This window comes from Haemaphysalis longicornis, unplaced genomic scaffold (genome assembly GCF_048455015.1).
Source record: "Haemaphysalis longicornis isolate Haplotype H1 unplaced genomic scaffold, Haemaphysalis longicornis Haplotype H1 scaffold_1, whole genome shotgun sequence".
Lineage (NCBI taxonomy): Eukaryota > Metazoa > Arthropoda > Arachnida > Ixodida > Ixodidae > Haemaphysalis > Haemaphysalis longicornis.
Window position 1 is genome coordinate 189,174,595 of NW_027526203.1, and position 18,007 is coordinate 189,192,601.

At 46.6% G+C, this 18,007-nt stretch overlaps 1 protein-coding gene across 3 annotated transcripts in view; it reads left to right on the forward strand.

Moving 5' to 3' along the window:
- LOC144140082 (rap guanine nucleotide exchange factor 2-like) overlaps positions 1-18,007 on the forward strand; it is a 133,830-nt gene that overhangs the window by 83,105 nt on the left and 32,718 nt on the right. For all 3 annotated transcript variants that reach the window (XM_077672274.1, XM_077672280.1, XM_077672278.1), the window contains exons 15-22: positions 339-438; positions 823-950; positions 4,555-4,638; positions 6,816-6,890; positions 9,203-9,274; positions 12,451-13,171; positions 15,890-15,994; positions 17,186-17,293. In XM_077672274.1, coding sequence (XP_077528400.1) covers positions 339-438; positions 823-950; positions 4,555-4,638; positions 6,816-6,890; positions 9,203-9,274; positions 12,451-13,171; positions 15,890-15,994; positions 17,186-17,293 — 1,393 coding nt within the window. The remainder of the gene's footprint in view (positions 1-338; positions 439-822; positions 951-4,554; positions 4,639-6,815; positions 6,891-9,202; positions 9,275-12,450; positions 13,172-15,889; positions 15,995-17,185; positions 17,294-18,007) is intronic.

Consider the following 18,007-nt stretch of genomic DNA (forward strand, 5'->3'; position numbering starts at 1 on the left):
CCCGAAGGAACTGCTCGCTATTTTTTGTTAAAGCCCATAACAGGCAAAAAGCGAGGTGCTAAATGCTCAAGTTCTGTGAATACATTCAAGGGAATTGAAATTTGTCCATTTTATCTATAACTGCGTTGTAGGCCACCTTGTTATAATGAGGTTTGACTGCATATTTTTTGGCAAGGTTGGTAGTCGCAGTGGCTGTTGTACTTTGCATTGCCACATGTCTACAAAAGGACTGTGCTTAGCATGCGCCTGTGGTAGGCAGCATTCTTGTGACTGTTTTGTCCAATTACCTCTCCTGACTTTTGAAGCTAATTTGGCATCGCTGAACCCTTGTTTTTCAGCTCGTGAACCGCGAGATGTTCTGGGTAGTATCTGAAATCTGCGGGGAGACCAACCCCATTCGGAGAATGAAGACTGTCAAGCAGTTCGTTAAGGTCGCAAGTAAGTCAGCCACTGCATTCTGGCTCTGTTTTCAACCTTGTTTATTGTCAATTTTTAAAGAAATGCTGACTTCTAAGTGCATTCAAAGCATATCACATGAAAATTTGCATCATTAGTATACATTAATGGCCCAAATATGATTTAGCAGCAGTCTTTACCTGTCATGATTTGTATGTTATCGCCTTTAAAAAATCTATAATCAATGATGTGCATGTGTGCTCACATCAGGTGTATGAATGCTTGTGTACAATTCACTTGTGAAATAAATGTGTGCTCTGGAAAGTAAACTTTTGGAAACTAGAGGCTCTAATTGTACAGACTAATGGTCCAGAGTGCACATGCGACAGGGAGTGTTTTTTCATTTTCTCCTTTCCTGTCTCGCAGGGCAATGCAAGGAGTGCAAAAACTTCAATTCCATGTTTGCCATCCTGAGTGGCTTGGGTCATGGAGCAGTTTCCAGACTACGCTCCACATGGGACAAGCTGCCCACGAAGTACCAGAAGATGTTTGAGGTTTGTGTGGGTCTTGTGTTCCTTGCACACCCAGGCTGGATTTCCCTAGATGAATTTTGACAGCTAGCTTTCTCGCCTAACCTAGGATGTGCTACTGGGCTGGTCTCGTGGAACCACACCAAAGTGTCGCAACATCTGTGATGCCATTGGGAGCGGGAAAGTATGCAGTTGCTGTAGTGGTCGGGACTATGGGCGGCACCAGTTGGGGGGGAAAAATTGCATGAACATCAACGTGTCAGGCCGAAGTTTTGCAAATTTGATGAAGCGGCACAAATCTGACGACTGTTCTCTGATGGCAAGTGGTTGTTTGCAGCATTTGATGACCAGAATTGTTGCTGGCGGAGGTGCTGTTGAGGCGTCAGGCCAACAACAAGGCTATAAAATGCACGTTATGAACGGATGCGAGAAAGCTCTTGTGTACTGGTGCAATGATTTCGCACTGCTCTGATCTGTTGGTTGAGGTCTTCTCTGCGGACTTGGCGGCGACAAGAAGTGGAGATGCAGGCCATGCTTGAAGGGTATATATAGCACTAGCTTGTGTTGTAAAGAGGGTATATGTAGGAATGCGCAAAACAGAGATGTGAATATCCAGGGCACCAGTGAATTCGTAAGCACAAGTTACAGGGGTGATGAGAATTGACGTTTATTTAATGTGTAGCTAGTCAGTCTGTAAAGTTTGGTGTTGGCAGTGCCTTTAGCAGTTGTGTGGTAAAAGGATATGGTGTATATTTGTTTCTATGGGCTGTTGTTACATAATTATTGCCAATAAAATTAGAATAGTGTTTGTTTGCACCTCTTTACATCTCCTACCCTCTGTCTGGGGTGCAGTTATTTGTGAGCAGTTAATGTTCCAGAAAGTGTAACTTATTAGTTATGAACTTTAATTTGAGCTTTATTTTGTGAGGGCCAGTGCAGCCATGATCTTCATTTTCAAAATCGTTACATGAATATCTGCTATAAGCTTTGGATGCAAAAAAAAAAAAACTTTTACGATGATGGCCCTGACAGTTACATAGTCGTACCCAACAATATTGAACCCGTTTTCATCAAGTTATCCCGTATATCAAACTATTTCTTGTCATGGTATATTTTCAATAAGAATATATTGCAAAATTTGCACCTATATCGAGCAAAAATACTAGCAACTCCCGACATATCAAGCGCCAAATGCCGCAGTAGTGCCCCCAAGTTGGCATTCCCTTGCAGCGGAGGAGAGATTCCATTGGCACACCTCTAAAAGTGGTTTAGCCCGGCCGCTCGTTGGCAGGCATTGGCTCTTTCCCTTCTTCCCTTCTCTGTCCCTATCGTGACTGCACCACCGCAATGTGTAGGACGAGCCGTCTACACTCCTCATGCAAAAAATTATCCTGGCCCACCCGTCATGCTCCCCATCCTCCTCCCTTTCCCCCCGCGCTTTGTGGGCTTTCTTTAGAAGTGTAGCTGTGGTGGCTAGTGCTGGTGTCATTACTTAAAGGCTTATGACGGATCTAGCGGGTGCGAAGCAGCCAAATTTGCCTTTTGCCATGAAGCTAGTAGTCATAAATCGAGTTGAACGTGGTGAAAAGTCAGACGTCCCCGCGGCGCATGAAATTGCCCAGAGCACCCTCATCATGATCGGCAGGAAGCTAAGATTAAAGGGGCACTGACACAAAAATTTTGCATCTTGTTTTTTTTGTTGCGATAAGTCGCTAGTGACCTACTTATCACCTGTAGAAACCTCATTTGCTTCAGCGTGCGACGGTTGTTTAATTAGAGGCATTTTCAATGCGGCCAGTCGCAGTTTCGCTTTCAGCGGGGGCCGCGAAACGATGGATTTTATGTGAACAAAGCTGACCACGTGACCGTCGGAGGGATAGCACAGAGCAGAGCTGCCGTAGCACTGTCGAATCCGCATCGACGGCAGTTTCTGCGAATGCCCCCACATACTGATCTCGTGAGCCGCTTAATTAAAAAGCGACCGTGGATGTGACGCAGGCGCTGCGAGTGCAAATGCTACCGCGGCTAAAGAACGACGCGCGACGCTCGAGACAGTGGGTGGCAAGACGCGCGCTGGGAGCAGCCGGCCGGTCTGCCTACAGGTCCACCTACAGATGTGTTCGGCCTAGCACTGTGGCGGATATTCAATTGTGGCTCTCGTAAGTGGTGCAGATGACAATTTTTAATGGAGCCCGCCATCGCACCAGTAACTCTTTTCTCATAAGCTGCCACTTGGGCAGAATTTCGTGCAGCGGTAACAAGCTTTTACTCAAGCTACCTGCGCCGGCCTGGGCCACTTCGCGGCCGTGCCCGCCGCCTGCACAGCGACCGTGCGGCATGCTCAGTGGACTTTTCGTGTCTCCGGCGCGTTTTCGCGTCCAATGTAAATAACAAGTAATAGAAACAGAGTGCCTGGAATCGCTGTAGAACTTTGGTCGCGGCCAGCTGCCCGATGAGCTGACGAAATCACAGCGCCTCCGCCGCCAACGATCGGGTCGTTCGTTCTTGAGAGCAGAAGCTCCGCCCTCCGGCCTTCCGATTGGAGCGGCGAGCCGGGCGGGCCGGCGAAAAACGCCGGCAGGGCGGAAGCGGCAAACACAAACTCGTGACGTGTTTGGATGTTGTTTATTTACAAAATATCCACGGGATGTCGATTGCGCGTGGTCCTCTGCTGGCTGCTCGGTTGCGTTTCGCCCACTTTAAAATTGACTTTAAATATGTTCTAGGCTGTATTCACCACTGATATTTTGCAGATGATGTATATGTGTTCACACCAATCTACCTCCGAAGTTATCTCACCTTCAAAATTTTGTGTCAGTGCCCCTTTAACCTTCTCAAAGTAGGCTCTGGGCAGATGTTACTAAAGAAACTGCCGAAGTTGCTTCAAATCTGCCGGCTTGTGTGTGCCGGTAATGTCTCCGAAAATTTTGAGGAGTGCAACGAAGCCACCGCCTGTGTTACTGAAGTGTGGAGCGAGCTGATCAGTGGTCGGCGGGTTTGTGTGTGTGGATGATGGTGTCGCAACCGTGGGAGAGTTTGTAAGACTACATTGCCGACATCGTACCGAGCACAAGTGGATGTGGGCGCAAGTAACTACAATCCTTTGCCCACAGTGATTGGCGCACTCACACTAGTCCGGCGCTTCTTGACGAATGTGAAAGGTTGCGGCCTCAGCTGCTCCGACTCTTCAGACAATATGGAGGAGTGTGTACTATCTCAGGCAGTAAGGTTGTTCAAGCAGAAGATGCAGGTCTATGTCGCGCGAAAGTAAGGCAGTTTCACCAATAACGTGTTCTTATAAATGGTATGTGTGCTTTTGTGACATCCAATTTCTTAGCATGCTTATATCGAATTATGCCCTATATCGAACTGATATGTGTTGTTTCTTTTTTTTGCAAATTTGATATAACTAGGTTTGACTGTATTGTTGTAGTGGGGCCCTGTTTGCTCTATTCTGTGTGTCAAAATTAGGCAGCTTTTTCAAGAACTTTTCACCAACGTGCTGCAGCACTTGGCAGGCTAAGAGATGAGGTTTCAGGTTTTAATTTTGTTACTATTAGGGATTTTGGTATTTACTAGTCGCAGGCAAGTTTCTGATATCATGGTCTGCTTTTCTCTTCCTCTTCAGGATCTTCAAGAATTGATGGATCCTTCAAGGAACATGTGTAAATACCGCAATCTCATCAACAGTGAACAAACAAGGCCGCCCATTGTAAGTTCATGCTTACCGCATCGTTGTAACTGGTGGCTTGTGCACTAAGAAAACTGTAATTGGCTTGGTACAAAAAAAATTCGCGAGATATAAGGGTGTCAGGCTTTACCTCAAGTATACCCATGCTCCACTGACATCTCGAGTGCATTGGAACGGAACGTTGTTTGAGTTGAATGCTAATGTTATCCTGCCCCACTAGGCTTTTCAATAGCATGCTGTTCAAATATGCATTGACCCTCATCATCATCGCGGAGGGCATTCGAAGCTCTCAAATGCCTTTGACATGCAAATGTTTGTAACCTTGTCTCAGTGCCATCATGCCACTTCTGGAACATTAGTACTGGCAACAGAATACTTAGTTAACATGAACAAGTTTTTAATAAGTTCCATGTAATTGGTTTTTCCTGAAGTTAAAATGTTGTAGCAAGCTTTATTGACATTGTACAGTATATCCTAGCAATGCAGAAATCAATTGTTTTGATATTGATTGTTATTTGTAAGATGAAAAACTGTTAAATTACGTTGAAAACTAATCCTCATTATGGGTGGAAGTGCTTTTATTGTGATAGCTTACATCGAATATTAAATGTTGCCTTACGGTATAAAAATGAAATCTTACTGCAGCAGTGTCAAGTAACAAGTGAGTGATAAATCTTCCAACCCCCATCGAAATTGTAGCGGATCACTGCATATCCCGAATGCCAGTCGTAGTCTGTCATTTGAGTAAGATGTCGTTCATTTCTGAATGCCTTTGAAGTGCCAGTGGAGCATGGGTGTAAGACATTTTTGTTCTTTTTCTGTCGCATCCCTGTTTTATCAGCCTCCTTTCACTTTCCCTGCCAAAATTGGCATAATATGCAAGATAATCCTCTCAAGGCAGAGCAAGTTTCTTAATCTGAATGCAGCCATAAGACTACTATGGAAAGCTGCAGACCCTTCCACATTTTGTCACGAAAGCTCCAGGAAAGACTCTTCCAATGGCTGAGAGGCATTTTTTCTTGTCATTTTCTGTCGTGTCATGTTCATGATATGAAAATGTGTGGCCGGATCCTCGAGCCAGAAATTTGCTGACTGAAAGTAACCTGATGCAGTTATGACGAAGATAACCTGCCAGGGAACCCAGATTGGTGTTTCAAACTCAACCCTGGAAGTTAGCTGGGGGGGGCAATATTGATAAGTAGGGAAATGTTCTGTGCAGCTTTTTCAGAAATTCGAAGGTGGAGGTTTGTCCTGATCTGGTAGCGGTGCTTACCTTAGCAGATTTTCTATGATTTTCAGAGTGCCTAGTGTGGTTTTGTAAGCAACAAACGGAAGAATACGGTCAGCCATAATAAATGCAGCTTGTTTTAATGTACCCAGCACTAATGTTTGGTGTCTCTAAAAATGGAGCAACACTGTTATCAAAGTCACAAGTGATATATACAAGCTTTACGCATGTGAAAGTGGCACGAAAAAAAAGTTCCAGGTCTGGGTACAGAAGTTTAAAGTAGCTTTGTTGCAGTACTGCACTGAATTCAACCGAATCTTTCACTTGCATATAGCTGGTATCGTTTGCATTGTAGTGAAACTCTGTTTAAAAATACCGCTCTTACAAGACAAGCGCTTGTCGTTGTCTTCTGTACCTGTGTGTTTTTTGTGCGCTTAAGAACATGATCAGTATGAAACAGCGGAAGGATCTACCCATACTGATGCAACCACTTGGTTGCAGGTGAAAGCTACAGAGAAACGCTTTCCCTTGTGCCCGTGTGGCTGTATTTTGGTTGATCGCACTGTTGGGCAGACTGACTCTGACCTCTGCCTGTCCACCAGTTTGGCACTAATTGCATGTGGTGTGCATGAAAGCAGGTGGCAAGGCATGCTTAGTGGTGCCAATGTAGTAAGGACCAATGTGCCTTAGTTGGGGCCCATGTTTGCCGCAATGTTTACCCTCAATCCTGCTTTTTTTCTACACCTTTTCTGCACCCTTAAATGCATTTTTTTTTTTCTTGGGTGAGCCCTGATAAAGCTTCAGTGAATTGCTGCCTAGCACCTTGGCCAGCATCACTTGATTACTGCGTTTCTTTATCTGGCGTCCTTCACAAAACTGTCAGCATTTTCACAAGCAAAGCCATGTTTTCAGGAGGTTTGAGTAAACAATAATGACGAGAGATGTTTTCTTTTTGTTTTTCCTTCCGTAGATACCTTTTTACCCAATAGTCAAAAAGGACCTCTCTTTCATTCATTTCGGAAATGACACCATTGTGGACAATCTGGTGAGTGTTGTGCCGGGCCCATCAAATGGATCGGGAGGCAGAACAGCCTGGCTCTGGTATAATTTTTATGAGCAGTTGGTTCAGGGGTTGTTTTCCTACAGTTTGCCCCTTGCAGCCAAAGCATGTGTGGGCTTGTAGTGCACCGGTTAGTGATGCTTATAATTGTGTTAGGCTATAAGGTATGGTAGCCCTGTGATTGTTTTGATCAGAGGTCAACACGTAAGTGCAGGAGAAAGTGAACAGGGCAGCATCTGACCCTGCCCTGCCCACTTTTTCGTGTGTGTATTGAATACTGCACTCTGCCTGACATCTCATTCATAGTACATTTGTGAAAGCTGAATGTCACGAAATCTTGACATCGTTTGTTTAGTTGCTATCATGCTGCCTTCCAGTTGTGCATTTACGGAGCTTACTTTCGCCTAACTTCAGAAAATTCACTTTTTAACTCTTTCAGTACCATCGGACGCCGGTGTCCGATGATTTCAAACGTCCCGCAAAAGCTAAAAACGGCGCCTGGTGGACAACTAACGCCATCTGGCGTATTTATTGACAACTCATTTTTCGATTTTATCATGTTTTGTTGATATTTCGCGTGCAGGGACTGCGCCAAGAGTGAAATTTGAACCCGCGGTAGTGGCGAGCTGTGTGAAAACAGCATCCGCTGTATTTGGGCTGTATTTATAAACAAAACGGGCTTCCTATCTGATGACTGCGGCTTTACACATTGATGTATAGGGTCTGGATAGCGTACGGTATGGATATTTCGCCAAATGCGCCGCGTCATATCGCGTTATCACCTTCATGATAGCCTGGCACTCGTGTCAGATTACCGCTACGGAGCGACGCGCGACACTTCTCAAGAGCGCTAGATTTTTTTTCTGGTTTTTTGCCACTAAAGTGAAAAGGATTTTGTGTCGGGACACAAAAAAGTGGGCTTGGATGCATGACTGACTTAGTCGAGTGGCTTCGAGGAGTGGTACAGCCGTCAGTTCCGCTAGGTTGACGGGCCCACAAAAATACAAAACTTGGTGTACAGCGTTTATATATATATTGAATCATAGCCAAGAAATGTAGGAACAATTTGTATATCTTAGAATTCCTATTGTACCTTTCACAAAACTGCTGGTATGTGCTTATAAGAGCAATCTTATAAGCTACAATTACATGCATAGCAATGCTAAATGTGTCCACTAGCTCGAGAGAAAAAAATAGTTTTGTGGAAGCACTCAAAATTGGCCGTTTTTCCGCTGTAACGAAAGAGTTAAGTTAATTCGTTCAGCTCTTATCTTAAAGAAACTATTGTGTAGTACACAAGTTAATTTGTTCAGCTCTTCATCTTTAAGAAACCATTGCATAGTACACAAATGTGCATTCCATCTACAAAAAAATAAACGAGTTGTGCAATAGCAAAAAAATCTAATAATCACTCTTTCTTAATAATCATTCTTAGCAGCATATTTTTTACCACTTTTGTGTGCAACTTAAGCAGTCTTCTTTCGTTTCATGGCAGGTTATATAGAAAGTACCCATTCAACGTTCTCATTGAATGCAGGAAAAGCTGGCTGAGCCAGTATTCAGCGTGAGAGGCCAGAACAGCACCTGTTTAAAGATTGTCAAGCAGGCTATACAGGATGGCCGGGGGATAAGTTTAGCAGCCCACCCCAAAGACGAGCACCCGTGGCGTTTCCGAAGCAAACTGCACAAAGTGCAGGCATTGGGGTTCTGGTCTAGAAATAGCCCCTTGGCACCAGCAATCTGTCAGAGTGGCCATCAACAAGGCTTGCGTGGGTGGCAGACCCTCCTTCATCACCATGGCGAACTTGTGCTACCTCCTTGGCTTGGATGACGCAGACTGGGTGGCTATACTTTACAGTCTAAATTTAATTGCAGCTCGGCTGCCCACGTTGGCTACTGCTGAGATCAGAGTTTACTGCTGGAGATCAGGCAAGATCATTCCTCTGACAAGGGTACTGTGGCCAAGGGAGCTGTGAATCTACCTAAAATGTTATTAAAGTGCAAAGTTAGTGACAGCCGTTCAACTACATACTTGCGGATGTTTGTGTCCGTGTTTTGGGGCAATGAGTGCATATGTCATTGGGCTTGGGGTGGATTGCATTTTCTCGTTGCTGTAACTGAATTTTTTTTTCTGGGTTCACGTATAGGTAGGATTTAGTTTTTGTTATGTAAAATAAATTTAGAGAAGAAAATACGTGTGGCAGCCATTTGTGCCGCACGCGCACACGCACACGCTCACACACACTGCAAATCTTGACTGCTAATGCATTCTCTGGTGTCTTACTGTTGGCATGCAGGTCAACTTTGAAAAGCTCAGGATGATTGCCAAGGAAGTGAGGCAACTCATGAAGATGTGCTCAGTTCCTTATGTAAGTGCCACTGTCTTTTTCCTTTTGTTGTTCCTGTTTGGGGCACGTGTTTGAAGTGGAAAGTGTATTTCTGTGTGCAAGGCGTCAAGCTGGACTGTACCATGTACCATGTCAGTTCTTGTCATTCTGTTACTGACACTTCATGTTTTTAGATGTTGAATTGCAGTAATTTGTACATGATCTGACAAAGAAAACAGCATTGGGGGATGGGGCTGTGCAAAATTCAGATGGCATTTATTTGCCTTCTGCAAAAATGGGGCTGCCTCAACTTGAAAGCATAAACTGATTACCGTATTTTCCGGTCTATTTTCCGGTCTATAAGTCGCACCTTTGTATAAGTCGCACCCCCCTCAAAATGACAGTTTTTCCAAAAAAAAACATATATAAGTTGCACCGGTGTATAAGACGCACCGGTGTACAAGACACACTTGTTAATTAGGTGAACTCATATAGCGCTTTCCATTGGGCGAACAGGAGCACTTCTAACTGCACCCAAAGTGCTCTCGCGAGTTCTGGCGTCTTCCAGTGGTCGGGCAGGAGCAGGGGCGTAGTGTTTCATTGGTCGAAGAGGAGCACTTTTTTGGCGCCGAGAGCAGCCGAGAGCAGTTCTCGGTGCTCCGTCGCCAGCGAAGGAGTAACAGGGAACGCCGAGGAAGTCACATGACCTCTTTTGTGTCCCTTCTGGTTTTATCCCCGGGTGGCGGAGGAAAAATGGCGGAATCCAGCAGCCGCGGTAGTCACTCAGTGCGTACGGCAGCAGCTAAGCGCGGCCGTCTGGACAAGGAATTGCTGCTACTTTTAGATGATGAAAGCACCACAGATTCAAGCGCAAGATCATCATTGGACAGCAGCAGCAGCGACGACGACGACGATTTGACATTGCATGAGTTTATGTTCGAGCACCTGTTCACCCCGCCGGAGCAGCGACCGAAGATAGAGTCGTATCTGGAAAAGACGGCGGACGCTGTTATCGTTCGCAGCTAATTTTTGGGAGACACGATGGTGACCCCTTTATCATGAACCTGAACATCCGCTCGGCTTCTTCATTCGTCGCCATGCAGAAGGCAGACACAAAGCCACCGGCACGTATCTGGCAAAACTGGCGAGGAATAACTGCGTGCGGACATCACGAGCGCGCGAAATGCTCTGGGAAGCGAGGGCTGGAAACGTTTGGTCACATGACTCTTGACATCTCGCCCTCCCCCTCTTTTCACTGCTCCCGGAGCAGCGCGAATGTTTCATTCGCGGAACGAAAGCAGACGTCCCCGTTACTCCCGTGTGCTGCTCTGGCTGCTCGCTCCACTTGCTCCTGTTCGCCCAATGGAATTCGCCAATAGTGAACCAGATCGTTAGAAAGAGCGGCGAAAGTACATGGTTGCGGCAGCCACCGCCTATCAACGCATCGTCTGGTAAGGAGGGCTAGACACGTGCATATACCGTCCAAAGTCTAGACTGAACTAACTTCTCAAAAATGGTTTATTGATACACACAGATAGCATGTACTTACAGACGGCGTTTAGGCAAAACCATTGAAGTCTTCTTCTTCCGACTCGCTAACAAACAATTTAGCAACTTCAAGTGGGAGTTCCGCTGGCACATTGCTGTCGTCCTCCGTCTCACTGATGTCTTCTTCGTCAACATCGTCACCACTCGCGGAATGGATCGTTCCGGCCTTTATGAACTCGGCTACAACTGTTTTTTGCAGAAATGGAGTCCCACAAGTGTGAGACCCATTTGGCCACCTCTCCAAACATCGCGCGTCTCTTGCGTGCTGTCGTAAATCAGCACAATAAAGGTGTCATGGCGGACGGAAGTGACACGACCGGAAGGGACCGAAAATCGAAACTTATCAGCAAGCTGTCATTTTAAAAATTAGCCGCACGTTCACCTCCTTCAGAGTAACTCTCTGTAATAATTTATAAGCTGCATTTTATTTTTGCAACCCAGTTTGATATTACTGTGAATTTATTCTGAACTGCAGTCACTGCGCATGGCAGAAAGTGGCGCGCAGTTGTTGCAGGCCATTATCATTGTTTTTGACTAGAAAAAGCTGCAAATTTTTTGGTGTAACGTGCCGAAGCAACATATGGGCTATGAGAAACACCGTAGCGGTGGGCTTCGGATTCATTTAGACCATAGAGCTGTGTCTCTTAACGGGCACTGGCCACGCACGGCGCCGCGAACCGGATTTATTCCATACATAAGTATGGATAATACGCACCACCGAAAATTTCAGAAAAAAACCGCGAATTATACACCGGAAAATACGGTACTAAGGGCATTTTCACTGTTCTGTAGTCTGGCTGTATGTGGGCCGGAAGTACATTTCAACTCGCTCATCTCCCCTGTTTTGCATCACGTACCAGTTTTATGAAAGCTTTCACCCTGTTGGGGTGGTGTGGTACAGCTAACACTTGAACTGGACGACGTTTAGCATTAAGATTTTCTGCTAAGCTGTTCTTTGTTCTTTACTTGCTGCAGTAGGTGACAGACTGAATTAGACTTTAGAGCCTTTACAAGGATTTATGGGATTGACTTCTGCTTTTCCAAATCTAGATTGTGCCGCAATCTTCCATTCTGTTGTGCTTCTGGCTAGTCCTTGAGGGACACTACTGCTCACAGCAGTTGCAGTGTAGTGGTGGTGTACCCAGCAGTGGACGGCGGCACCGTTGCACGCTATTTCTGCTCTCTGGGCTCCCCTGGGTGGTCCACACGCGAATGCTCGAGCATGTGAATATGTCGCACAGCTCCAGACGTCCATTTATTCTCAGCTTGACAGCTGTCGCTCAAAACGATAAGCCTGTAAGGTAGCCCTAAAATCTGGGCTGTGCAGGCAGCTGCAGCAAACCTGTGTTTGTGTGGAAGATGTCTGGCATTGTTGTTGCTAACAGAGGGCCCACTTGCTCAGAACCATGGACACTGGAAAAGTTCATTCCAAATTAGGACCACTGCTAAGTCCATCTGTTCAATGGTGCGCAGTTGCTGCCTCAACTTCACTCAAGCAACGCTCAGTGTTAGCCTCTGTCCACATGCACAACCCCTGTGTTCGCACCTTTTGCCTGCCACCCTTTATCGTCCTCTTCCTTTTGTGCGCATTTTAAATAGCCTGAAGCGATGGCCTGTTCTTTCTCGAGTCCTAAAAAAAATTCCCGGATTGGTTGCTGCTCCTCTCGCAGGACCTGTACAGCATGCTGGAGGCTGGCGGGAGCCCCCTGAACCCGGCGCTGGCGTCACTCAACAGCTTTGCGGCCGCTGCAGTGGCGGGTGGCGCGGGGGCAGCACTGGTGCGTCGGCGCAAGCGCAGCACGGCCCAGCCGAGCCCCAAGAAGATGTTTGAGGAGGCGCAGATGGTTCGTCGTGTGAAGGCCTACCTGAGCCACCTGAAAGTGGTGGCCGATGAGGGACGCCTGCTGACCATGTCCTTCGAGTGTGAACCGCACCCGGCGCCCTCGGCCATCCCGGTTGTGCTTCCCAGCAATGCGCACCCGCAGCGTAAGCGGCACCCGTCGCCACGTAAGCGGCACCCGTCTCCAACCCTCTCGACGGCCAGTAGCAACAGCAGCACCTCGGAGGGCAAGAAGTCCATCAACTCGGCAGGGGGCGTCAAGTTTGGCACGGACTCTCCGCAGGCCATGCGCAAGCTTCTGGCCTTGTCCGACCAGAGCAAGGTGCGGCCGCACCAGCCGCCGCGACCGCCGGCTTCGCCCTCACCAGGCGTCAAGCGCCGGGGGTCGGCCACCGTACGTGACGGGCCCGTGGCCGTGGCCGGAGCCGGATGCCATGGTCGGTCACACTCGGATGCGGGTTACGCAAGCGTCCAGCCTGTCGACCTCTCGGCCGAAAGCTCGAGTGTCACCAGCCTCAATAACCTCCCACTGCGAAAGTCTCATGCTTCAGGTTAGTGTCTGCGCTTATTGCTGCCCGCATACAACTAGCACAATGACCAAAGGAAATCATTTCAGATTTTAGCCATGTCGGAGTGGGGGCAGGTGAACGAGCTTGTTCCTTTTCCAAAAGGTTTGCTTCCAGGTTATTGTTTTCAGTCCAGTAACTGATGCAGAGCCAATTTGAAAATCTTTATTTGGCTCTGAGCTAACAGCAAGAACGCAGTTATCTGTTTTGGCCAGTGAAACAGTTGAAAGAGCTCTTCCAAATATGGGTGAAGAACAGGCCTTTTCTGAAGCTGACGCATAAAATTTATGCCATGCATTCAGAATTTTGGCTTGTTACTTAAAAATGCAGTATCAGTCAAGGCTGTTTGATTGAACGTGATATGACTTGGTGCTCCATTAGCATTGTGGCTAAACATGCATTTTACTCAGTTTTCATCAGTTGAGGGCACATTTTCCACATTATGTATAAGCCTATAGCAATGCCATTCTTCCTCCCCCCCCCCCCCCCCCCTTTTTCTTTTTGCTGTTGTTAAGTTTCGTGAACTCGAACCGCATTGCATCTAGCACAAGCAGAAATGGAAGGTAAAAATTCATCGTACTAGCTGAAATTTTGTTAGTGCCACGTTTGTTATCACTACCGTATTTACTCGCATAATGATCGCACTTGCGTAATAATCGCACCCCTGAAGTTCGTCGTCAAAGTGACTTTTTTTATTTCCCGTGCAATGATCGCACCCTGAACTTGCCGCAGCCATATGTCGTTGTGTGCTAAGTCTAGACGACGATTGTCCTGCTTACGTTAGTTTCCTCCTCTTTCAAAGCGGACATGCTACGTTATTGCCGCGGACTTGATGGTATTAGCGATATCGGCAAGCGTGCATGAGTTCATTATTGGTGCAGAAGAAACTCTCACTAAATGCACTTTAATGTACTCACAAAACATAAAAAACACACTCGGCTTGCTGCGTCGGCAGCCGTGTCTATATGTCCCACACTGTGACAGCAGCAGCCACTTATTGGGCGACCTGTTCTCACCTCACAGCAAACTCGCTCCGGCGCGTTCCGTAATTCCGTAAATCCGGCGCATTCCGTAATGAAAACACTGCATTTTGCATCACTCGGTGGTCATTCGGTGGTCAGTGGAGTTTTTATTATGTTTTTATTTGTTATGTTTATTATGTTCATGAGACTTATCGGCAACATTCTGACCTCCAACTTGCATTTTCTGCGCTGAAACTTTTTCCCAAAAAATTTACCTCGCGTAATGATCGCACCCCTAACTTTGCATCATATTTTATGAAAAAAAAAAAGTGCAATCATTACGCGAGTAAATACGGTGTATTGTGTTTTAATCTTGGTGTAAGGAAGGAAAATTTTCTTCACTAGTTTAAACTACAAAGCGCTTTTTTGTTAGTGCACACACTGATGGGCAATTGTACCTGTACAATTTACTACGTAGTAAATTTTCCTGGTTAACAATGTGTTCGAGCTTCTTTGGGTGTTCTACAATTGATGTGCAATGGCCTGATTTGTTGCTTTTTGAGAGTGCATTGTTAGGGCTTGTGTTAGTCAAGGCAGGGTTCTGCTGTGACAAAGCTACTTTAAATTTAGACATTTCGCTATGATTTCCACTAACTATGCCGCCAGTGAAATATATCGTATTTAGTTGACAAACTAAAGGTGGGAGATACAGTCTACGCTCGTTACAGCGGATCTGGCAACAACGGACTTTCGGTTACAACAGACCATTTCTGTTGGTTTGTTTGGTCCCCATGCATTTTAAGTGGAGCCCACTCCGCTCATAACGGACCCGGCTATAACGGACTATCAGCGACAACAGACTAAATTTTAGGCGAAAATTGGTTTGACTGAATGCTTATAGCGGACTTCCGCGGTACCGGCACCCGATATGCTTTTCCTTTGTTTATTTTGGCGAAGAAACTGTTATGTCTGGCAACATTGTCGGTAGCCAGGCCGTTGGCGCAGCCAAGCCAAGCCAGTGCAATCTGCCGGTGGCCGTGCATAGTTCAACTGGTAGAACTTTCGTCATTTACAGCTGTCCATCAGAATATATCGTATCAGCTGCTTTAATGCCCAGACTATAATTATAAAAAATGCGGAAGCTTCCTTGGGGGAACGTCAAGCAGCGATCCAATTTGCTTGACGAACGGTGCCTCGTCACGAAGGGTTTTAAAAGAGCCTAGCTAATTCTGCTGGCCACGACTGATTTTATAGCGGCTTAGTAATTGCTCCTTGTTATATTCTTGCTTTCTTTGCTCAGGTTAGCGTGCGTCTTTACGCACTCGACCGCATGTGTTAGGCCTTTTCCAAGTGCCGGCGCTAAGCTTAGGAAACACGGTTTTTAGGTGATTCTTTCCCCCGCATGAACGCTGTGCAGAGGTGCTGCAGGCGCGTAGAAAGAACAGAAGGTCCGCATGTATGTGCAGTACTGGTCAAAGTCCACACTTTTGCACTCGTATAATATCTTCGCCTCCCCCCCCCCCCCCCAACCCTTAACCCCGAACTCCGGTCGGATACTGCATACTTCGGCTACAGCGGACGTTTTGTTCTGGATTAAGAGGGTCTGTTGTAACGAGCATGGACTGTAGTGTAGAAACGGTTGGCATTGGGTGGACATGTTGTATCCAGTTTCATGACGTACCCTCGGGGCATTTCTATGACTCTAACTTCGCACTGTGCACGGATGTTTTTCTTTCTTCAGCATGCTCTGTCACCTCAGCAGATAGCGGGGTTGGCAGTTACCACGACAGCGACTCTGGTCGTGGCTCTACTGGCTATGACAGTCCACAGCAACGGCGAATTTCAGGTAATTGTAGCTTTGGTGGGCTTGTTAGCGTTGTGCCATGCTGGGGTGCCCCTCCAGAAAGGCTTTGATCTGCCAAGTTGATTGATTGATTGTGGGGTTTAATGCGCCGACGCAAGGCAAGCGATGAGGGCGTGCCGTATGGAGGGCTCTGGATTACTTTGGACCACCTGGGGATCTTTATCGTGCGCCGAAATCTCCTACACACGGGCGTTTTTGTTTTTCACTTCCATCAGAAAAGTGATCTGCCAAGTCACTAGATGTGGCTTACTAGTAATTAATACACGAAGCATGCCTGCGTTTCAGGGCAAGGAATAGCTCTTCTCACAAATTCTGGAGCCGTGCACTACTAAATACATGCAGTGTTAATCAGGGGGGTGTGCATGAACCTGAAATGTAATAGTTTTTTTTCTCCCAATTTGCATTGTAAGAAAGGCTGTGGACTGTTTCAGCTTCATAGCTGTTCTTGAGGGCTTTTTTTTTGCAGGGTACATTCAATTTCCTTAAGTTTGGGCTTTGCAAAGGAGATGCTCTGAATTGATTCCATGGCAAGGCTTTGCCATCTCTTTCAAACACTGGAATCATTGGGAAGGAAAAGGACTTTTGGTTTACACCATTTTTACATATGTTGTAGCAAGGTTCAGAGCAGCAAAGAAATGGTGGCCCAGTAATTGTCCTGCAGGACCTTTTCTTTTTCTGCTTTAGTGATCTCAAGTGCCCCATTGCGGCCTTGCTAACTTTGTTGTAGCATAAAGGCGTCTTACGCCCTCGTTTGGCTACAATCTTAAAGGGGGAGCGCATCAATCTCTAGAAGTGTCTGTATAGACAGTCAGCCTCCATTTGTATGCTGCAGCACAAGCAGCTTGTGTCGAGGCACAGTACAGAGCTGGGTAAAAACTTGACCCAAGTAACTGGTGACTGCCAAAGAGCTTGCAAAAGGAGTGCCCCGCATTTGTGTGTGCAGTTCGTGTGTAGTGTGCCCTACCTTCAGTTCTCCCATGCCTACTTTTTTTCCCCCTTGCTCTCTCTCTCTCTCTCTCTCTCTCTCTCTCTCTCTCTCTCTCTCTCTCTCTCTCTCTCTCTCTCTCTCTCTCTCTCTCTCTCTCTCTCTCTCTCTCTTTCTTTCTTTCTTTCTTTCTTTTGCCATCGCTGGTCTTCCCCACTGATGGCTGTGCCTGCTGTCCTCCCCCTCAGGCGCTGGCCCCCCATCTCCTCCGAGCGTGATGCGAAACCGCAAGAGCATGCCTCCCTTCACCCACGGCGTCCCTGTCTTGCCACCTCTTCTGCCAAGCCAGCATCCAGGTGAGATGCGGGCTCCTGCCGTGTTGCCAAGTGCCTGCGTTTGGGAGCGGCGTGCGTGTGCTCATTTAGGCCATGCGTTGCGTAGGCTTTACTTGAGCAAGCCATGCCTGGGGTGTTGGAGAAAGCTAACTTCCAACTATAGCTTCGATATTGGCACGATGTAATGCAGGCGCGGCTGTCATGTGTTGTGGAAGCCTTAACACTTAACTTCAACACAAATTGTATGTGGGCCATTTGGTACATTACTTAGTTACGAACAGCGAAGGAACAGGATGATAGGAAAATCACACAAACACGGCGCTGGTTCAGCACCGTGTTTGTGTGATTTTCCTGTCGTCCTGTTCCTGCACTATTTGTAACTCCTTAACACTTAACTGGTGTTAAATGAGGGACTGGTATGTGCTTGTGTTCTGCATTTGTAACTGGAGGGATAAGTGAGCACTAACAAGTGTCATCGCAAATTCTCTAGTATCTGCATCTTCAGGGGGGAAACAGTGGCTTTGGTGAGAGGCCTGCAAACTTTCCAAAAAATTGCTACCAGCAATGAGAAGCTTCCAGTGTTTCGCTGGGGTATGTCAAGATTACCTGGCGCTTTTCATTTAGACCCATTACTTATTACTGACAAAAAAAATGAAGAAAAATGCTTTGAGGTTTGGACTTTTCTGTTTCGCTTCACTTTTGGGGTTGCTTCGCTAACACTGCTTTTGTGCCTGT